The sequence below is a fragment of the Papaver somniferum genome, chromosome 7, assembly GCF_003573695.1.
Source record: "Papaver somniferum cultivar HN1 chromosome 7, ASM357369v1, whole genome shotgun sequence".
Taxonomy (NCBI): domain Eukaryota; kingdom Viridiplantae; phylum Streptophyta; class Magnoliopsida; order Ranunculales; family Papaveraceae; genus Papaver; species Papaver somniferum.
In genome coordinates, this window is record NC_039364.1 from 16,554,447 (window position 1) to 16,577,631 (window position 23,185).

At 39.2% G+C, this 23,185-nt stretch overlaps 2 protein-coding genes across 11 annotated transcripts; both read right to left on the reverse strand.

Annotated features, from left to right (window-relative positions):
• Window positions 1–10,310: 10,310 nt before the first annotated feature.
• LOC113296299 lies at window positions 10,311–17,156 on the reverse strand. Of its 10 annotated transcripts, XR_003333035.1 has the most exons (5): window positions 16,880–17,156; window positions 15,926–16,078; window positions 13,768–13,832; window positions 11,960–13,438; window positions 10,311–10,751 (listed from the first exon to the last, which is right to left on the reverse strand). XR_003333035.1 is itself a non-coding variant. In XM_026544609.1 (3 exons), the coding sequence occupies exons 1-3, from the start codon at window positions 16,886–16,888 to the stop codon at window positions 10,541–10,543; spliced, it is 285 nt and encodes a 94-aa protein (XP_026400394.1). In that variant the 5' UTR covers window positions 16,889–17,156; the 3' UTR covers window positions 10,311–10,540. The 10 variants fall into 10 exon arrangements, 2 of the variants coding, with proteins under 2 accessions (XP_026400394.1, XP_026400393.1); XR_003333033.1 differs by lacking the exon at window positions 15,926–16,078 and having other exon boundaries at window positions 13,768–13,877; XR_003333031.1 differs by lacking the exon at window positions 15,926–16,078 and having other exon boundaries at window positions 11,960–12,782; window positions 12,946–13,877.
• Window positions 17,157–20,323: 3,167 nt separating this feature from the next.
• LOC113300550 (probable leucine-rich repeat receptor-like protein kinase At5g63930) lies at window positions 20,324–22,754 on the reverse strand. The gene has a single exon (XM_026549756.1). It carries the CDS (start codon window positions 22,506–22,508, stop codon window positions 20,439–20,441), a length of 2,070 nt encoding a protein of 689 aa, XP_026405541.1. The 5' UTR covers window positions 22,509–22,754; the 3' UTR covers window positions 20,324–20,438.
• Between the last annotated feature and the right edge of the window lie 431 nt (window positions 22,755–23,185).

Sequence of the window (23,185 nt, forward strand, 5' to 3'; positions counted from 1 at the left end):
GCATGATGGATCCACTTAGATTGTTTCTAGACCAGCTTCTATCTTTCGAAAGGGAATTCGTTGCAATTTGAGCAAACCCCTCTGGAATCAATCTGAGTCAAAGTAAGTTGAATTGAGGCGAGGGAAGCTCAGTGGAGCTTTGATACCCAAGGCCTCACCGCTATCACAAGGCGGCGCAGTCACGCATTCAACTCACAGAAACCATCATGAACTTTGAAATGTGCTTAAAGAGCAACCAATATTTTTCGAACGAGTTTCCTATTAAGCTCGTTACCCTATTGGTCTCGTTCTATTCAAAATTTTAGGCTTAGGTTCGCGTTTGGTTTCGTTTTCCTAAGGCGGGCAAGAAGGAAACGGTGATGAAATCCGAGTCCTTATCTTGATTTGGCCAGGCCTTGCCCTTTACTAGGAAATTAAAAACAGTCCGGTTCGTCCTCAAACAATTATCACCTTAAGGCAGACAGTAACCCGCTTGCAGGAGATTCGCGGGTGTTTCGATTGGACTTACCTCCCGTACCAGACGGGCGATGAACCGTTGTTGTCGACTCGGGCCACGACTCCTATGACGTGTGCGAACCCGAGGGGCCGAGACGATATAGTAATCGTCGTCCTTCCCTGCAAACAGTTTGTATTTAATTTTTTTTTTTTTTAATTTATAACCCTTCCGTAGGGTTTTTAAAAATAATGTCCAAAGTCCAGAATAAAGTCCAAATAAAAAGTCCAAAAATTACAAAAATTATGAAAAATAAAGCCTATTTACAAATTCTAAAAAAAATATATAAAAACTATATACAAAAATAAATAAAAATAATAATAAAAATAAAATTAAATCCTAAAAAAAAAATTATGTCTTTTTTCTCTTCTCTTTTAGCTTTTAGCTTTTAGCTTTAAGCTTTTTGTTCCCAAGTCCTTAGTATTCCACTTCGAACCTGTAAATCAAAGACACAAAAAGAAACGTAAAAAGGAACAAATAATAATAAATAAATAAAAATTAAACCTAAAAACAAATCTATATACAAGTCCCCGGCAGCGGCGCCATTTTGTTGTAATATTAAGATTGCGGTAAATAAGGATTCGATGCTCGGACTTGAATAGATTTAAAAACAAAAATATATAAAAAAATTGCCACAGGATCAAGAGATACTGGGACTCAGGATTTCACCAATTCTTATACTCATGCGATTCAATTATTAATTCTAGACAATTAAAGCTTATATTGATAACAAATATCGACTCTTACTTTGCCAAAAATAGATTTTGCAAGTATTATATGTAAATCATAAGCATGATGCATCAAGAATCTCATGGATTAAGCATACATCATCAGACAAAATCACAAATAATCAATAAAAATCATAATACCATTCATAATAGTGCAAATAGTCATTAAAGAATTAAATAAAATTACTCATGCATAAAGAATGGTTTCCTCCATCATCCCAGTATTGGGGTTTAGCTACTCATAATAATCATGTTCTCAAAATACATACTTGATGCTCAAAATATGATTAAAAGAGTGAAATATATAATACAGTGAAACTACGACCGACTTTAAGCGTCCAGAAAGGAACGATACCTCAGCGCTGCTGTTGATAAGCGACGCTGTTGTTCTGCTGTTGAATAACGACGCAAGTCTGCTGCTGCTAGCACTGTTGAAGAACGACGGTCCTGAAGGGTCCGTTCTTCGTCTCTTCTTCCTCCTCGAGCAGCAGCAGGAAGCTTTCCTGCAGCTTCCTGTTCTTCGTCTTCCAGCCTCTCTGCTGCGTCTCTGTGGTCTCTAAACTTCCCCAAACTTCTTGATAACCCTTCCTAAGACTTTAAACAGCCTTTATATACACAATAAGTCGATTAAATCTTCCCCAATATTTTCGTTTATCTCCTCAGCAAGTTCCGTGTTTATTTCTCTGCCAAACTCTCTTACGCAATATTCAGCAGTCCAAACCTTCCTAAAATATCTCCAATTGAGCGTATAGTAATTCCAGAGGATATATATTCCTTTTCCACGCGTAGAAGTCTTCCACAAATATCTCAAAAATATTTGAACCCTAAACAGAGAGTTCGTGTCCTGTTGAACTTTGGTTGATTCTTCCGACTTTTCCAGCCCAATTGGCTGGGTCTAATTTGTTGTACTGATCTTGTTATAGTCTAGGAAGTCAAGTCCAGTGCAAATCCGGGCATTAATCTCCTTAAAACTCGCTTGAAATCGAACACAAAAAGTGCCAGACGTGACACTTCTTTTTCCCGCCAAAATTCAATATTTGAATTTGAGAAGGATGTCCCCCTAACCAGTCCCGGTCTCCCTTTAACAGATGCCTGGAAATGGGTCACCCCTTAGTAATTAGGTTGCCCCTTATCCAATGTGAGAGTCCGTATAGTAGTTTTCTCCCACGAGCGCAAAAACCATTTTTTAGCCAATTTCGTCGTAAAAGCTTATTTCTCCAAAAACACCTACAAATAAATAAAATAACCAAATAAGTATAGAATCGAGCACTAACAATATAAACAATTGGGACAAATTAGACACATAAATGCGTCTATCACTGTTGTGGATGATCGCTTAGCCTCTTCATGGAGTTCAGAGAATGTCTGAAAATGTAGGTTCTCTAGCAAGGCGCGGTAAATGGGAGACATACCGTTGATGCAGGAATTCACCAACTATTGCTCGGTCACGTTTGAGTCATGACAGTCTAGTGCTTGAACCCTGAATCTCTTGAAAAAATCATTTGGATGTTCGTTATCTCGTTGGTACATCCTTCCTAGATACGAGAAGGTAACTTTCTCAGACATGAAGAAGTACTTCTTGTAAAATGCTGTAACCATGTCACCCCAGTTGACGATGATGTTTAGCGTGATGATGTTGTACCACGTGTATGCTCTTCCGGTAAGCGATTTCGAAAACTCCCTCAGACGGAGAACATGATTGTACTCGTGTTCTCCTTTGGACTCCGGGAATCGAGAGATATACTCACGTGCATTATTCCAGTGCCGTCGTACAGAGTGAATTGAGGAGAATAGTATCATCTTTGAAGAGGAATTCTTTGTATTTAAGGTGGGTAAGGGGTTGATGCTAATGCATGTTTATTTCATCAATTTTGACTCGATTCCGAAAAAGTTGCTCCAAATCCTCTCGTGTGACAAAATTGGACGGTTGATTTCTCTCCAATGGGGCTCTGGCTTGGAAGCGTTTCCTATCGGCTCTGGATGGCGTGACTCCTGCGGTAGCCGTTCTGTCATAGCCTTGAGAAAGACGGGTACTTCATTCTAAGTCGATACCAAGTCCGTCTGGGCTCTATCAAGAACCTCCTGTCGTACCATCAAATCAGCGATGGTGACATAGGGTCGGCTCCCTCTGGCTCCTCCGGTTTCTCGTTCCGTTGGTGGGGTAACTGTCCTAGTGGCGGTTGGAGGCGCCATGCTTGACGAAGCATTAAGGGTGGTAGCAGCAGCTCTGTCCCTGGTGACTGGCGGTGTAACGCCCGAAGGAGCACTTTCGGTGCTGCCAGGATTAACAAGGTGTGCAGAAAAATTAGAAGCGGCAGCGGCTCTGACCCTTGTAATTGGTGGTGTAACATCTGAAGGAGTGCTTTCAGTGCTGCTATGATCAGTAAGTGGTGTATTTATGCGCTGGAATGAGCGTTAACACCATGGACAGATTCCGCGTTGGTGTTCTCGGAACTTGCAGTTGATCCGGATATGAGTTCCACCATGTTGAAGTTGGAATTGAAAGGTGATACTGGAAATTGGAAATCGATATTGCAACCGAGAGATTGATCTCCCACTGTGGTCGCCAATTGTTTGAGGGTGAAAACAATTTTTTCTGATTTTGGTAGTTTCGAGTGTGTGGGTGAGAAACGAGTCTAAACCCTAAACAATGTACTGCAAAGGAGTACTTTGATTCGAGAGATCAATTTGTACAAATCCGGCCTAAACCAAAAAATGGTCGTTCCAGACTTGCTTCGGTCACAAAGTGAAGGACAAGGGTTGGTCAAAGGAGGGAAGCGAAGAGAGTGTTGAGACCAGAATAGTTGATTCGGAAAGAGTAGTTGTTTGACGACTTGTATCAGAAAGTGGAAAGCTAACAAATGGGAAAGCTAACAAGTGATTTCTGAGTGTTGTATTCTCCTGACCAAAACTTGTCCTTTGGTGGAAATAGGTGAGACCCATTTATACAAGTCGCAATGAAACATACCCTGGTCTCGTAAGAAGTGGAAACGGTTGAGTAAATGGAAGAAAGCGGTAACGGGTAACACCTGGAATTGATGTTTCCATAATGAAGGAAACGTTTCACCATTACTTCTTGTATTTACTAACCGCCTCACTCTTATGGCACTTTCTTGTAACGGGCGTAGTGTATGCCGCACGATGTAAACCGCCAGACCAATATCCTGATGAGCATCCCCCAGTTTGTGACATGTTTTGATGTCTCGAGTGTTTTTTGTAGCATGTTGCTATTGTTTGGAAAGTTGAGATTGGGAGGCTTGCCATCTCGGTGGTGACCTTCGACGGTCGATATTTTGCATCTTGAGAGGAATGCTATCCGTTGATTGTGGTTACCTTCCGTTGGTAGCCAGTGGCGTGGCCACAGTGCTGTCATGGCTTGCGCATGATCTTGGTGTGGATAATTAGGGTTTGGTGTCGTGACCAAAGAATTGGCATAACAAAGTGTGTGGCGTGGCCAAAGAGTTGGCAGTGTAGCCAAGAGATTGCCACGAGTTTTTTGGTAGCAAGCTTGTATGGATGAGATTTGCATCTCAGAAGGAGGGGTGGCTGTTGATTGTTGTAACCCTCCGTTTGGCAGCCAGCGACATGGAAGCATGGCCAGCACGGCTCGTGCATGCTCTTGGTGCGACCCAAATTAGGGTTCGGCGAAAACTGTGGAACTTTGGCATCGCAACCAAAAGGTTGCCACAAATCGTTTGGTTTGGTGGAAAGCTTGTACGGCTGAGATCCGCATCACAGATGGAAGGGTAGCCGTTGATTGTTGTAACCCTTCGTTTTGGCAGCCAGCGACATGAAGGAATGGCCGACATGGCTTTGACACGGTTTAGGCGTGGTCAAACCTGGATTTTGGCATAGTTTAAGCGCGACCAAAAACTAGGGTTTTGGCATGGTTTGGGCGCGACCAAAATTAGGGCTTGTCGTTGGGCCAAAGGTTGTCTCTCGTTAGATGGCGACCTTGGACGGCTAAGATCTGCATCTCAGATGGAAGGGTGGCCGTTGATTGTCGCAACCCTTCGTTTGGCAGCCAGCGACATGTCGTAGGGCCGACATAGCTTTGTCACAGTGGTGCGGCTGGCATGGTTGGCATGCCTTGGCATGGAGATGTGGATGGAACGGCATGCCATTGGCACATATGGCATGGTTGGCATGCCTTGACGCGGAGGTGTGGCTGGCGCGGCATGCCATTGGCACATGTGGTGCGGCTGGCATGGCTGGCACGCCTTGGCACGGAGATGTGGCTGGCACGGCATGCCATTGTCGCATGTGGCATGGTTGGCAGGCCTTGGCGCGGAGGTGTGGCTGGCAGGGCATGCCATTAGCACATGTGGTGTGACTGGCATGGTTGGCATGCCTCGGCGCGGAGATGTGGCTGGTACGGCATGCCATTGGCACATGTGGTGCGGCTGGCATGGTTGGCATGCCTTAGCGCGGAGATGTGTCTGGCACGGCATGCCATTGGCACATGTGGTGCGGCCGACATGGTTGGCATGCCTTGGCGCGGAGACGTTGCTAGTACGGCATGCCATTGGCACATGTGGTGCGCTGGCATGGTTGGCACGCCTTGGCGCGGAGATGTGGCTGGCACGACATGCCATTGCCACATGTGGTGCGGCTGGCATGGTTCGCATGCCTTGGCGGGGAGATGTGGCTGGCACGGTATGCCATTGGAACATGTGGTGCGGCTGGCATGGTAGGCATGCCTTGGAGCAGAGATGTGGCTGGCACGGCATGCCATTAGCACATGTGGTGCCGCTGGCATGGTTGGCATGCCTTGGCGCGTAGATGTGGCTGGCACGACATGCCATTGGCCAATGTGGTGCGGCTGGCATGGTTGGCATGCCTTGGCGCGGAGATATGACTGGCACGACATGCCATTGGCACATGTGGTGCGGCTGACATGGTTGGCATTCCTTGGCGCGGAGATGTGGCTGGCATGGTATGCCATTGGAAATGTGGTGCGGCTGACATGGTTGTCATGCCTTGGCGCGGAGATATTGGATGCACGACATGCCATTGGCACATGTGGTGCGCTGGCATGGTTGGCACGCCTTGGCGTGGAGATGTGGCTGGCATGGTATGCCATTGGCACATGTAGTGTGAAAATTAGGGTTTGGCCTATCGAAACCCTAATTAGCAAAAAAAAGGTACCCTGGTAATTTTCTCGTAGACATATTAAAGGGTTCAATAAATGCGCTTGGTGGAGACATTATTACTCAAGTTCTGTGACGTCACTGTCTGACTAGGGTTTTACGGTTTTAACCCTAAGCTAAAAACCACCATCAACACCCGTAATATCTCTCGGCAAAGGCGGAACAAAGAGGTTTATCGTAACCAAGATCCAAATTCTAGACCGTAGGAAATAGCCCCATAGATTGGATTAGATCTATTACTTCCTCAACTTCGCCGATGGTTGATTTTATTGCTTGTAGTGGCCATCTCTTCATCGTAGTCCCTGACGTTCCTGGATTCATACGACGAACGACATCCTTGTGATCCTATAAAACAAAACAAATCCGATGGAAAATAATAAAAACACTACACAGATAATAAGTTTTATGTTACATAGAAGAAGGTTTAGGTAGTTACAATGGTATGGCAGACGACCGCGACCCAACTCACCTTGTACCCCCATAACACCCGTCCTCCATCACCGAGTAACCCTTTCACAGGATCATTAGGGACGCGAGGAAAAATCTTCTCCCGGTCGGCATGTAGTCCCCTTTCTTCTTCTTTGGACTATCTTTCTTACCATCTGTCTTACCTTGTTCTTGAGCGTCTCCTCCTTGGACTTATTCTTGAACTTATCATATCTCTCTATCACCTTCATCCTCACTTTCTTCTCCGTCATCCTCATCCTCACTTTCTTCTTCATCACCTTTCTCACTTTCTTTTTCATCACCTTCCTTGCAACCAGTTTATTCTTCATCACCTTCCTTGCCACCAGTTTCTTCTTCATTCATCTCCTCCTCGTCACTTTCTTCTTCAGCAACTTATCTATCACCACCTCTTTCTTCAGTAGGTGTATCAGAATCAGATTCTTCTTGCGTTGGTTGCTTTGCTTGAGGTGGTGGGTCATTGATGTGGATCGCTTTGGCTTTACTCCCAGAGCCCCTTCGGTGGGAAGAATTTAAATTTACCACCCTCTTGACGAGGTCTCAAACTCTGAGGAGTACCAAAGTCATTTTTCTTCTTGTATCTCTTTTCGGCTTGGTGTTGTTGCTTGCCCTTGTTTGGCCCATAGAATACGGAGATAAGCAACAAACAACAATGGAATTCAATGCACATTTTTGAATTCAAGGTATAAAATCGATTTACTCGATATACATATAAAGATCGATTGCTAACATAACACATAGACAATCGGGTTATATAAGTGTTAATGTAATCCGATTCTAACAAGAAAAAGTTACAGAAACATTGGGAATTCTTTCTTACAACAATAGGTTTACTTGATACTGTTATAAAACCTGATTATAACATTCCACATCAACAATGGGTTTTTATATATGCAAATGAAATCCGATTATAGCTAAGTAGTGGCTACATAATCGGGCTATGTGGACACATATGTAATCCGATTCTAGCGAAAAAAGATACAGGAAAACGGTTATCCCTACGGTTACATAATCGGGCTATGTTGTTATTAACATTGACCGATTCCAGTTCAAATTTTTTGAACCAGAAAACACATACAACAGAATCGGGTATAGAGGGCATGAAAAACAACCGATTCATATTACAATCGGTTCACATGTACACTAACATAAACCGATTCTGGTAAACCCGGATAAAATTGAAATCAAAATTATCGATTTTTTAGCGATTGCATGTCACCAAAACCTAGTTTAGAGGATTGAGTAGATATAAAAGTACCTGATTCGACCTATTTCCTCCTCTTGTGCTATCAAAGATGGTTCAACTGCCTCAATTGTTTTCTTCGTTTTGTATCGAATTGCTTCAACAATTCCGGGATTATTCTCACTAGGAAATATTTTGTTAGTAGGATGCTTCATTCTTGCTTGTTTCGGTGACATTTTATAGAAGAAGAAAACAATTAATCGTATTTTTGATCGTCGATAATCGACAATATTTTGGTTTCAAAAAAATGAACAAAGAAGGAGAAGAATATAAGAAGAATCGGTTTATAAGTTAGGAATTGAAACTGATTTTTAGTTTTAGGTTTTATTAATAAAAGTTAATGGAGGTAAATTTGTAGTATTAATATTTTTTAGAAGGTAAATTGGTAGTTTCAACAAATTTAGACACCCTACATCTTTTTTCATTGGGTGGATGTGAAAATCCATAGGCCCCAATTTAATCAGGTTATTTTTTTTTTCTTTTTTTCTTTTTTAAACCAAACTACAATTAAACCAAACTTAAGCGAGCGTAAGAACGCATTGGAAAATCAGGCCAAGTTGGTCCTGAATTACGTGACTATTGAGAAATTGGGGTACATATCTAGCCAAATGGTTTTGTAGCAGGGAAACCGAGTGTTTCAGTCTTATCAGCAACAAAATTTGCTAAAACATGGGCTAGTTGATTTGTTTCTCAGTGAACATGAAAAATCTACGGGTGTGATATTTGTTGTAGGAACTCTCTGATTTTGTAAATGAACGGTTGGATATGCCATGGTGGAGTGGTGTTGGTGGTGAGGTAGTATACAAGTGATAATGAATCTCCAACAAACGGGAAAATTATTGAGTTGATAATGAATGATTAGAATGATCCTGAAACAGATGATAGTAGCGTCGTACCAAATGTGTCATTTAAATATGCCTCTCAAGCGATGATTACTTTAAAATATTACTTGCAATAACATGAGCAAAATATTCCATAAATTGTGCAAGCATTGCATAAAATTAAGGATGCGGTGCATTTTGGTTTGGACGGAAGAAAAAGACAATGTATTGAAAGTATGAAGCGGAGCGTAAAGCATTTTTCATTTTTAGGAAGCGATGTGTATGTCAAAGCGTGAAGCGTCGCTTCGTGGTTGATGTTTAAAGCGGATGTTTTCTTATAAATAAATTAGTCGTAAATAGTAATTATAAATTTATTAGGAAGATAATATCTATATAAATTTTATATAAGTCTAATTATTATCAAAAACAAAGCGTGTGCACACTAGTTCAACCTTCTCCAGGCGAGTGGGAGGTGGGGTGTTTGATTACCCCTTAAAACATTCATATTTTTCTTTTAAAAGCTTTAAAAATTAGGCGGGAAAGGAGTTGACTAAGTCAAAAGGCGCACTTCACATGACCACTTCGGAGCGAAATGCTGAAATTTGAAGCGAAATGCACGCCCCGATGCGTGAAGCGTACGCTTCATGAAAGATGCGCTTCACATGACCGCTTCAGAGCGAAATGCTGAAATTTGAAGCGAAGTGTACGCTCCGAAGCATGAAGAGTACGCTTCATGAAAGATGCGCTTCATATGACCGCTTCAGAGCGAAATGCTGAAATTTGAAGCGAAGCGTAGCCCTGAAACGTGAAGCGTACGCTTTTAAAAACCATACAATCAACCATAGATGATTTTTTTTGAATTTTTTTTTACATATACTTTTGTGTAAAATCTAATGATATGCATTTTAGTTTATTTTTATATATAATATAGTGATTATTCGTTTATATATTTCCATAGGTCTTTAAGAATTAATGCATCAAGCGAAATTATTCATTTATCATCTTGGCCCAAATCTTCCCTCACCTACATGTCATGTGGGTATTAGCCAAAACCAATAATAACGGAACCTCTGTTTCTCCATAGAGATCAAAAATTATGAAATTAACGGTCTGAATGGTGCCACCTAATGGTGCAAAGAAATAGCAGCCACAGAGTCACAGACCCTACACATTTTAGATTTCATCTCTATGTGGCAGACTCATCCCTCCAAACCCCCATCTGGTTAAGCCAAACAATGTTGACCAGTTTAAGAAGGGTTTGGTCTTCCAGAATTTCTCTCGGAAGCTCATTACTTCTATCATTTGTCATCTGCAAGTCTGTAACATTGAACTTCACTGAACCTACCACTACTACAAATGTTCATTCTGTAACATTCAACTTCATTTAACTTATTGAAATGTGCAACCAGTATTCATGGATCCCATACTGCTAAATGGTCAATAACATAAGCAAGTCAAGACTTTATAAGCTATGCTGTTTTTCAAGCCAAAATCCTAGCTTGGAAGAGTATAAGCAAAATCAAGTTTTAAATTAACAAGCAAAATAAAAAGGAAACATGACAAACCATGGGGCATCATGAGTCTCAGGACACCCTTCTCGACTAGGCGACGCTGCCAGTTCTTAATTCTGATTGTTTACTTTAACAACAACTACTTGATCTTCCATATTGTTTACTTGTTTGTAACAAATCAGTAACGATTTCATTTAAGATTAAATTGGCTTCGAGTCCTAGTCTCGTTTGTTCATTACTTGTCTCTATGCCTTCTGCAACATAAGTACCAAAAGACTGAATGTTCGTCTTCTTAACGCCAGATTTGCCGACATGAAGAAGTCGATACAAATTCGGCAACCTGCAAATTGACGAAGATGATAAGAGCAAGGCTTTAAGCTTTGGAATTGAAACCGACACTGAAACAAAAGCAATATATATCATGCATTACCATTTAGCCGAGGAAAGCATTCCAGAAACACACAAGTGATAACAAATAGTAAACCAAATAGACTACAATATAATTATGGATTCTACCTTTTAGAAAAAAAACCCAGCATCTACTCATCCAATTCTGCTTGCATAAGCGAATTGGGTTTACTGAAGTTTGCACCAAATCCCGCAATTCATTTTGTTCAAGGATACAAAAACATGTAAAAGTAACATAAACACATCATTTTATCTTACTGTGTGATTTAGACATTCTTACTTGGCCCAACAAGGGTTATAAATGGGCAAGACTCAACTCAGTGACAACTAGCAAAGTGGTGTCTAAATAAGCTAGGTATCATTGCCGTCAACACCAAATAAGCTAATCTAAAACACCAACTAGCAAAGTGGTGTCTAAATAAGGAAGGTACTTATGAGAGTCAAAAGGAAGTGGGAACAATCATTGAAATTGGAATACTAGGTATCATTTGAGCTGCTACGAGTCCAGCATTGGCTGTGAATAGCCTAGAGGCCTGAAATATCCATCACCCTCTTGTATGAAGTCATGCAAGGCAGGTCATGGTATCATTTAGACATTGCCGTCAACACCAAATAAGCTAATCTAAAACTAACAGCTAAACACAGCAGTATTAGACAAACCAAACATGTTTTGCGAATTGAGCTTATCTCCAGGAATCCACTGTCTTTCTCCAAAAGGGAATCACCCCCTATTCATACAATGACAAGGTTCTCTGCCCTTATGTCATCCACATACGAATGGGGAAATATGCCTTTTCAATTCAGACAGCTGTTTTCGTATACGATCATTTTATTCTACTCATCAGATTCAACAACTCAAAATCATGCAGTAACCTCAATATGATAGCGTTCTTAGAAGTGATGCTAAGAAGTAGGAACCAAATATTATATATTAAGAACCACAGAGAAAGCTATCAGTTTGCATGATTCTTCTTGCATACACTTCAACATTATTTTTATAGGCGAAAATTTTGTAACCAACACAGCAGTTTAGCTCAATTGAAAGCTATTAGTAATTCAAATTGCCAATTGAGTTATGTTCAGAAAACACTAATTGTTACCTAATTCCTGTAAAAGCTAAAAAATCAAAATGAAACATACCGGTTCCCATTATTTTAGAGATTTTTTTCTTCCTTCTTCTCTGTTGGAAAATGATCACTGCTTTCTTGTTCCCCACTAGATCTTGCTCTTTCACCTGAATCCAACAGTTTCGTAACTTCTTCCCCTAATGCTTTCAACGACACTAAGGAGTTCTTGTGAGGGACTCCAACATGGAAATCCTTTCCAAAATTCACAAGCCTTTGGTAGATGAAGCTTTTGAAGTGTAGAGATAGACGTTTTTACCACATCTACCGTAGCATAGAAGTCCGCCACTCTTCCTAAAGCTGATCGGTTTTCCATTAATATTACTAAACTCTTTACTCCAAATATTCTTCTTAAAAACCCACATGTCAAAACTTAGACCATTGCGATAGCATGCACATAAAAAAAAACCCCAAACCATGTAGTTTAATAATAGGATTCGGATTACCAGCTTGTAGCAAAAACGGTAGAGATGGAAGTTCCAGAAACACTTCATCAGCCAAATCCAAGGAAACAATGGTTCCTTTTTTATTCCACCAATGAATAGCACCATTGGCAAACACACCTCGTGGGAAAAAAGACATGACAATTGACATCATAGTCCACCTTTCCACTGTTTCTCCATCCAATGCCACTGCCAAGATTGTATACCCGAATAACTCCACAATCTGGGTTTTTCTGATTTCTAAAAATTCTAACAACTTTGTACTTGTTGGTTGAAGGGCTGTAACCAAATCCAGTTGACAAGGCTTTTCCTTCAATCGTCGGGATCACAATATACTCTCTGGTGATTGGATTACAGATATATACAGGTTGCGGATAATAACTCTCATGGAATGCACTGAAACAGATTAAACCATTACAAGAGCAAAGGATATAATAATTTTCAAATGGAGGTCTTAAATCGATCCTTATTGTTCTATTAAAACGGTTTAAATTTTCATCATACTCGGTATAGTAAAACGGTTCAGACCATTTTGTATAAAAAATCAAACTCAAATTACCTGCAGAATCAATTTCATTGAGATGATTCAAGTGCATCTGCGGAAAAGATGGATGTCGAAGCAAATTTCTCCATGGTCTTGATACCGATTTGCATTCTAATAGAGATTCAGCTGGTACACGGGAGAAGATTTCTAACATGATCTCTTTTGGGAGCATATTAAAATTCCCCATTGAAATTGCAATTGAGGAGAAGCGATTTCAGAGATTTAATTGCAGAAGAGAGAGTAAATCGAAGTATGAAAAAACTAGGGTTTCAAGGGGAAAAGGGGTTTGGTTGTGGAGAGTGTCTGATACTTAGAAATGGGTTGTTTTTGTTTCCGAGGGGGAAATGAAATATATTGTCTTATAACTAAAAATGTTGCATTGCAGGGTGATACCTTATAGGTGATTGAGGGTCAAGCGCCCAAGGTGTTGTCTATTTTAATCCATTCTTGAGGTGTTTGCTTTGTCACTTGAGTACCATCCGAAGAGGAAGCCTCTAATGCTCGCCTTCTACCGTGAAATGTAAACCACAGTATTCATGATCCGACAAATACACAATTCTAAATGGTCAACGCACAAGCAAGTCAAGACTTTTTAAGCTAGGCTAATCTTGAAGCCAAAATCCTAACACTGATCAGAGTATAATTAAGCAAAAACAAGCTTTAATTTAAGAGGCAAAACAAAAAGAAAAAACAACAACCATGGGGCATCATGACGACTAAAATGCATACAGCTAAGTGCCTAGGCTGACATTACCAGTTCTTATTTTTGATTGTTTACTTGTTTGGAACAAATTATTCTACATTACTTGTCTCTTTGTGGTCTGCAACATAACTTACCAAAAGACTGCATGCTCATCTTCTAAACACCAGACTTGCAGCCTTCTGTATACCAATTCAGCAACCTGCAAATGGACGAAGATCTATGGCTTTAGACTTTTGAACTGAAACTGCAACAAAAGCAATGTTATATCAGTTACTGTTAATTAGCGAGAAAAGGATTGAAGACATCGAAAAGAGGTAATAAATAATCAATCTGCACAGATAACACCACACAATAAACACGGAAAAACATGGGAAGATTGCTGGGAAATAACCGAAACTTAGACAGTGTAGAAAAAGGCGCATTCAGCACAAAATTTGAATCAATATCGACCACATATCTATTATCTAGAGGCACTGCAAGTGCATTAGTATAGAAATGACCGAAATGATATAGGGTTCCATACTAAGGTTGAACGAACCAGCAGGTCCACTAGCAAAAGTGCAAGATGATAACCAAATTGACGAAGATTATAGATCTAAGGCTTTAAACTTTTGAATTGAAACTGTAACAAACGCAATGTTACATCATCCATTGACAATAAGAGAGGAAAGGATTGGAGACATATAAAAAGAGATAACAAGTAATCAATCAGCAGGCATAACACACCACACAACAAACATTGAGAAACATGGAAAGAAATTGCTGGCAAATAACTGAAACTTGGATAAGGGAGAAAAAGGTGCATTCAGCACAAAATTTGAAGCAATATCTAATATATATCCAGAGGCACCCCAGTGCATGAGTATAGAAATGACCAAATGATATATGGCTCGTACTAAGGTTGAACAGACCAGCAGGTCCACTAGCAAAAGTGCAAGATGATAAACAACAAAGACCCACAAGACATCCAAAATAAGCAGTTCAAACTTCAGAGAGGGGTTGTATCTAATTGATAACATTGTAACAAAGTACTTGGCTACACGCAGTAGCCTAGCATAATTTGGGACTAAATTGATTCTGTTGTATAACTATGGATACTACTTTATAAAAAAATTCCCTGCATCTACTCATCCAATTCCGTTTGCATAAGCAAACTTCTGATCCTCCAATGCATTTAGTTCAATGAAACAAAAACATGTAAAATCAACATAAACACATATACTCTTATGCTGTGAGTTAGACATTCTTACTTGGCCCAACAAGGGTTATAAACGGGCAAGATCCAACTAGGTGACAACTATCGAAGTGGTTATTACTTTTCGCTCGGTATCCTTGGGTTAGGGGAAAAAAATCTACTGTGGTATGCAAGGTACCCATGACATTGAAAAGGAAGTAGGAACAACTGTTGAAGTTGGAATACTAGGTCTCAATTGAGCTATTATCAGGCCTGCATTGGATGTGAATAGTCTAGAAGCATGAAGCATCTCCCTTTTTGTATGGAGCCATGCAAGGCACGTCATGGTGTTTCACTTTGAGTTCTAAGGTACTGGATTCCTTAGACAACAACACTACGAAAGATAAAATGCACAAATAATCACAACGATGCCCAACAGAATAATCACAACCATAAAATGCACAAATAAGCACAAACAAGTACACATACAATCTTGATGAGCCAGTAAAGAAGTTGTTGAATGTTAGATTCGCATATCACAGCATATAAATATGGGAATATTCAATAGGTATGGGTGCAATTATCCAGTCAAAGAGATACCAAAAGTATCTCTGTCATAAATCCTTATGTAGGCAGAGTGTGAGGTTTGTTTCTTTCAATACCAAAGACGAACAGCTAAACTCAGCAGTCAAACCAAACATGTTAAAGAAATAAGCTTACCTCCAAGAATCTACTGCCTTTCTCCAAAGAGCATCACCCCCTTTGAAGTCAGTGACAACAAGGTTCTGCCTTTGTGTTATTCTTATGGCATTCGCTGATAAATGGGATTTATTTATTTATTAAAAATTCTAACAGCTGCTTTAAAATGCCGTTTCTAAAACAAACAACTATTTTTATTCTATTCGTCAGAATAAACACCTTACTAAATCTCCAAATGACAGCATTCTAAGAAGTGGTCCTATCACCACTGAGAAAGCTCTCAGTTTTCACAGCTTTTCCAGCATATACTTCTATATTATTGATCTAGATTCTAGACGAAATATTTGTAACTAGCGTAACAATTTCTCTTAGTTAAAAGCAAGCAGCAATTCAGATCTAATGTTCTGAATAAAACTTACCCGTTTATACTCATTTAGAGATCTTTTTCTTCCTTCTGTTCCGTCAGCTCATGACCACTGCTTTCTGTCTCCCTGCTAGATCTTGCTCTTTCACCTGAGTCCATTAGTTCCGTATATTTTTCTCCTAATTCTTTCAATGACACTAAGGTATTCCTGTGAGAGATTCCAAATGCAAAGTAATTACCAGAATTCACAAGTAATCTTGAAGATGAAGCTTTTGGAGTGTATCGATAGACATTTTTATCGCGATGATCGCAGCATAAAACCCCACCACTCCTTGTAAAGGTGATTGGTCTGACATTAATATTAGTTCATTCTTCTTTAAAACCCATAAGTCAAAACGTTCATGATGCTCATAAGATGCACATAAAAAATCTCCTAAAACATGTAGTCCAGGAATAGAACGTGGTTTACTAGGTGGTGATGTAAGTTCTCGAAACTCTTCATCGACCAAATCAAAGGCACCAATGGTTCCTTTGATGTCCACCCAATGAATATCTCCATTCGCAAACACACCACGTTGACTAAAATATATCACATCATAGTCCATTTTCCTACCATTTCTCCATCCAAGGCCACTGCCTAGAGTGTATACCTGCACAATTCCATAATTTGGGTCTACCCTGTCGTTACAGATTCTAACAACTTTATACTCATTGGTTGAAGGAGTGTAACCAAATCCAGTTAAGAAGCTTTTTCTTTCAATTATTGGAAGGAGAATAAATTCTCTGGTGATGGGATTACAGACATAAGCAGGTTGCAGATAGAGATTATCAACGTATGCATTGAAACAGACTAAACCATTACATGATCCTAGAATGTGACAATCCTCAAAAGGACGTCTCAAATCAATCCTTGTTGTTATAGTAAAACGGTTTAAACTTTCATCATACTCAGAATAGCAAAAATGTTCTTCGTCAGACCAATACTTATCAAATATGAAACTCAACTTACCAGGATCATGGGCAGAATCGAGATTATTGAGATGATTCAAGTGGATCAACGAGAAAGATGGATGTTGAATCAAATTTTTCCATGGTTTCGATACCAATTTACACTCAAGGACGAATTCTGTTGGAACACGAGATAAGGTCTCTAACATGATCTCTTTCGGAAGCAGATTAAAGTTCCCCATTGAAATTTCAGATAGTAATGGCAGAAATTAAACGAAGAAACAAAATAAGGGATTCAAGGAAAAAAGGGGGTTTGGTTGTGGAAAGAGGGGAGTGATTTATTGGTGCTGGGGAGTAGATTGGTTTTTTAAGGGAAAAGAAATGTAAATACCCTTATCCCCAAATAGATGTTCGAAATCCGGGTTTAAACGGATAACGGGATAAGGCAATGACTGATTTCCGGCTTGGCTTAGAGGGTGTTTGCTTTTTGCCGACTTGGGTGAGTCAGATGTCAGACTGTTTGCTTTTTATTTTGAGTCTAATCTAATTCATTATCTGATTCAGACCTAACCTCCGATTCAGACGCACTTGAGTTAGGGAACAAAATGCTCTTAACTCATGGGATCAATTCACTTACTCACGTATTTTAGAGTTAGATCTGATTCAAAAAACAAACTTATTGAGTCAGATCCAGACGAGTCAAGTGATATCATTAACATCTAGACAAGTCAGATTCAGACGATTCAGATGAGTCAGGAAAAAACAAACAATGTGTTAGACAAAAAGATATTTTACTGGAATGAGTTTGACACGATCTGGATAACATTAGAATTGGTCTAAAAAACAATTATTTATTATTTATTTTAAAGGAAAAAGGGGCTATAAAAGTCCACGTGAAATTGAGGTTTGAAGAAATACGTAGAGGTGGAGAATCTGCATTCCACCACATATTCACGTTGACAAAGTGAGCCAAAAAGTTAATAGGTTTTGGAGAATCTGCATTCCACCATATATTCACGTGGAGAGTCTCTAACTGATCCGGACTGAGTCGGATGATCAACTCAGCGAGTTTGGTGCGAACAACTGGGATGGTAAAGAAGCAGAACTTGAGATGGATTTTGCATCCGGTACAGATCCGATCCATATACCTAGATACAATCATCTTTTTTACCCGTTTTTCTACTACTGCACCAACTGTTTAGAGTCCGAATAATCCAGTTGATGTAATGATTTTTTGGGAAAATTTCGAACTGAAAACATGTTGGTATGATTGTATATGATGGAATTGTTTGATCAATTTGTTTGATTATGTCGATTTCATGAAATTGTAAACTTGTTTTTTTTTTTGCACAAAAGCTGTGAGTCTGTGACAGAAAAATACATTTCAAGTGACCATATAAAAGACCTCCTTAACAGTCGGCCAACAATGGGCCACAGAGGGCCCATCTTTACCACGAGTCTGAAGTTGATTTAAGAACTTTCCCTGATATATAAGAGATGAAGATATAAATTGTAATGATTTTGAACAAAAACCTGGTATCCATTTCCGATTGTGGAAAAAAACAAAAGATGAGCTTTAAGATGTGAGATTACTGGACACATCCCCGAGAATCATATTCTTTGATACGGGGAATCCTAAACCTACCATTCCTCATGAGTTTTAAATTTCCTTATTTTCAGCCAACCTGACAATCCAATTCCGATCAACAAAACTTGGAGGATGGCCGAGTGGCTTAAGGCATTGGTTTACTAAATCAATATACAAGATTATTGTATCAAGGGTTCAAATCCCATTTTGGGAATCATATTCCTAATCACCCTCTATTCTTATTTACCAAACATGGAAATAAAATTGTATTAAGGAAACTGATTTTGTTTCCTGTAATCCATTGGCACAACACACCCTTTCCTTCAACTGAGTACCTATATCTTTACGAGATCAGGCTTTATATAGGCTTACAAAAGCCATTTACAAAGTAACTATCAAGCAATTACATATTTAAATTTGCGAGGAAGTTGCATAACTGACCAGTCTTCCTAGGCTGAAGGGGCAGTTCCTTGTCTTTATAAAAGCGTAAGTCTAACACCAACTAAGTGTAACCAATTTGTAACTGACAAGATGTTGGAAAAAAAATGGGTTTCACAAAGGATGAATGACACGGAGAAGAAATTGTTGCACTCCAAAACTTTCAAGGCTTGTATAAATTTCTTTTAGACAAATATTTCTACCCTCCCAATAACAATTGGCGATTACAACAGGTATGCGAAATATTGCCTTCAGGATACAATGAAAGCCCTGCAACGAAAACTGAATTCAAGGTTTGTACCCCTTGATTCAATCAAGAACACACAAAGAGATTTCTGATTTCTGATGATGCTTTTTGAAATAGAGAAAACAGATTGATTTTTCTTGTATGTTAAACGAAACTGGGAGAAGCTATTTATAAAGGGTTTTGCACCTGTTGGGAATAGGTTTTTTATTCGCCAACAGGTTTCTATTCACGAAACGTCAGGTTCCTTCATCAACAGACATCAATGGTGTCTTTTGGATTCGAAATTTTCGAACAGGCTTTTATCGGCCAAATAAAACCTTCAGTTCAAAAAATTCTTCCGGGGGCGATGCCCCCCAGGACCCCCCTTTGGTTAGCGGCATTGAAAATATTCCAACACAAGACCATATGCATGGCGCGTGCTTCTAGTCTTGTTGTGCCAATGACGCATTCACCATCCAAGTGCAACGTTGTTGTGCGTCATCTACGTATGATGCAATTGTACATATGCAAGTTTTCCTACTTGCATTTCCGGAGGCATCATGCATCCAGGCCATGCAAAAATCCTCTTCGGCGCATTCCAATGTTGCATAATACCTATGCCAGTTGATAGCACGTACAGTGATACTACCCAACGTTATATAATTCATTTGCGACAAAATAATAACAGAAAAAAAATATAAAACAGGGAGACCATGGCACAAACTTCCATGGTAGTACAACACTATATCCGTCATATCCCATGATTTAAAACGAGTAGAGCTCGGTCTCCCTCAGTGTAAGGTTAAATGAAGAAAATGAAGAATTAAGCTGGGGAAATCAAGTTCGTTATTATTCCAGTTTTGGGCCTTCCCGTTATCCAAACACGCCATAAATGTGCAGTAATAAAAAGGCTATCGGCCAAGTTTCAAGCACAAGTTCTATTTGGTGCATCTGTCCCTTAATTTGATCTGGCTTAACGTTTATGCATCAATTGTGTAGTGTGTGTTTGATTGAAGAAGCGTGAATGATCACCTCTATTTAGTATGTGATGAATAGGGTTTATTCAAGAAGAAAAGAATTGTCTAAGTGCAAATTTGGCCGGGACTGTATTATTGGTACATAGTGCCGTTGTCAAAGAAAGTTATTGCATTTGCGAAGTTTAACCATGTGACATGTAGTCACTACCACTTGAAATTAGAAAAAAAAAAAAAAAATGAATCATAAGAAATCAACTATAAAACCACATCTCCAAATACAGTACTATTGTCATTTATTTCCCCAAAACAAATTGTTTTATTTTACTGGGCGCAGCATGATATAGAAATCTTCAATATCTATAGTTAAAAAAAAAAAGAAAAAAAAAACTCTTTATTGCGCTGGATTTTTGTTTAGACAACCTACGATTTCTTTTGCAACAAAATCCACAATTCTCCAATAACCAAACCACCATTTTGCCTTTTTTAAAAGCAAAGCAAAGAATAAACCCCAGAATCCAACTACAAAGCCCAAAACAATGGTACCATATAGTATAAGTTTCTCATTTGCATTTTCTTCATCCTCTTCTTGAATTTCATTTGTAGAGCTAACATTTTGTTCACCGTGGCAATCTTTCTTTGTGGGTTGCCCACACAGTAAATCATTCCCAAGAAAAGCTGATCCATCCCAACTCAAAGTTTCAAAGTGAGTGCCTCCTGGAATCTTGCCACTCAAATTATTGTAAGACAAGTTTAGAAACTGGAGAAAGTCAATTGATGTCAAGGATGGTGGGATATTTCCTGACAATATATTATAACTCAAATCCAAAGACTCTAGACTAGACATGTTTCCAACATTCGAAGGGATATCATCCGAAAAATGATTGTGAGACAAATTAAGTGTATAAAGTCCTCTTAATAAACCAACTTCTTTCGGTATGTTTCCATCAAGATTGTTGCACGATAGATCGATTGCTGAGGTAGAGCTGGATGATATTTCAAATTGGACGATGATCCCTTTGATTACCATTTTAAACTGCACATCAAATTTGGTAAATGTATCCGTCTCCACTCGTATATCCCCGCTGGTATCATATTTTGTTAGATTCTTGAGGCTTCCTATCTTTCTAGGAATATGACCGGTGAGATTGTTTTGTGATAAATCTAAAATACGGAGATAATGCAAATGAGCAATCTCTTCGGGAATTGACCCATTGAAATTGTTTGACTTTAAGAAAAGGATCTGAAGGTCATGTAATAAACCAAGCTCATTGGGTATACCGCCTTCAAACTTGTTACTCGCCAAGTTTAGGACTTTCAAGTGTTGTAGTTTACCAAAGGAGCTAGAAAGAGTACCACTGAGGTTGTTATCATTTAGTTGCAGATATTCTAATAATTCAGCTCTTTCGAGCCCATTAGGAATATTTCCAGAGAGATTGTTGTTGCTAAGGCTTAGATATGTAAGCTCGATGCAGTTTCCTATACCAGTAGGTATATTCCCGGAAAGAGAGTTACTATCTAAAGATAGGCCTCGCAACCAGGTTAGACTGCCTAATTCTGTTGGTATTGATCCAGTTAGTTTGTTCATGAACAAAGATAAGTAAATAAGGGAATTTAGTTTTACTATATCTTGAGGGATTGGACCAGAAAGTTGATTTTGATGGATAACTAGGGTCTGTAGATCGCTCAGATTGCTTATAGAAACAGGAATTGAACCAGTGAAATTATTCATCCAGAAAGATAAAATATAAAGAGATTGTAGATTTCCGATTTCTCTAGGAATGATACCAGACAGCTGATTTTGGCCGAGGTCGAGAACTTCCATGCTAGTCAAATTGGTAACTGAAGAAGGGATTGAACCACTGAGATTGTTATTAGATAAATCTAATCGAGTAAGAGATTTTAGCCTTCCTATATCCCGAGGGATTGGACCGGTGAGTTGGTTTTGATTAAGGTACAGATCACGTAGGTTGCTGAGATTACCTAAATAAGTAGGGATTGGACCAGAGAGTTGATTTTCACGAAGGTATAGAGTCTTTAGGCTGCTCATATTGCTTAAAGAAGCGGGAATTGGACCGGTAAGATTATTCTGATACAAATATAATCTTTTGAGAGATCTTAGATTTCCTATTTCTTGTGGAATGATGCCCGAAAGATTATTGTCAGCGATTGATAAGACAATTAAGTTGGTTAGATTGTGTATAGAAGTAGGTATTGAACCGATAAGTTTGTTTTCGTTCAACCATAAACCGGTGAGTAGATGTAAATTGCCAAGTTGGCGAGGGATGGATCCACTAAATTGATTTTCCTTAAGACTAAGAAAGTTAAGTTTTGAAAGATTGCCAATTTCGGAGGGAATGGATCCGGAGAGTTTGGTCTGGCTCAAGTAAAGACTAACAAGGTTGGACAATGCTGAGAAGTTAAAATCATGGAGCGTACCCTGTATTTCCAAACCTGCTATCATTAATTCGGTGACGCTTCCCTCGTTGTTACAAATGATTCCATCCCACAATAATTCGCATGGACTTATTGTACGATTACTAGCAGTATTTCTTTTCCAAGATGATAGGAGAGAAGAAGTTTGGTTAATAAGGGATGACTTCCATTTCAGAAGTGCATCTACTTCTTCATTTACCTGCACTTGTTTTGTATGAGTTGAACGAAATGAAGAACCATTTACACTAGATGAAAAAACCAGCACTAACACCAACGACAGTACTAGCACGGTTTCGATGGCAAGTTGTGCTATTCGCACCATACTTAGTTATAGATGTGATATAATATTGGAGATACAACTACGATGAGAAAGCTGAAGAATGAATGTGCGAGCTCTTTCTCATCTATACTTGGTTATAAATGTGATATAACTTTAGAAGAGTATGGATCATGAGAATTATGTGTGTGATGCGGAGCAGAGTCAAGTCTATTGATCAAGGACAAAACTCTTGAGTCTTGACAACTATTCAAGTCTAGCTTCATTCCGTGGTTCACCCGTAATGCAAGTAGTCCTCATCTGTCTTTCACATGCCAAAGGCTGATTTTTAAAAAGATATTATCTGTCTATCTTAAATCTTCTTAGATATTCTTTACGTGCGAATAGGGTAGTTCATGACTGATAAACTGATAGAGATCTGTAAACCA

Excerpts from the sequence above, each read along its gene's own strand:
- LOC113300550 (XM_026549756.1), bottom strand. The coding sequence starts at position 22,508 with ATGATAGCAGGTTTGGAAATACAGGGTACGCTCCATGATTTTAACTTC.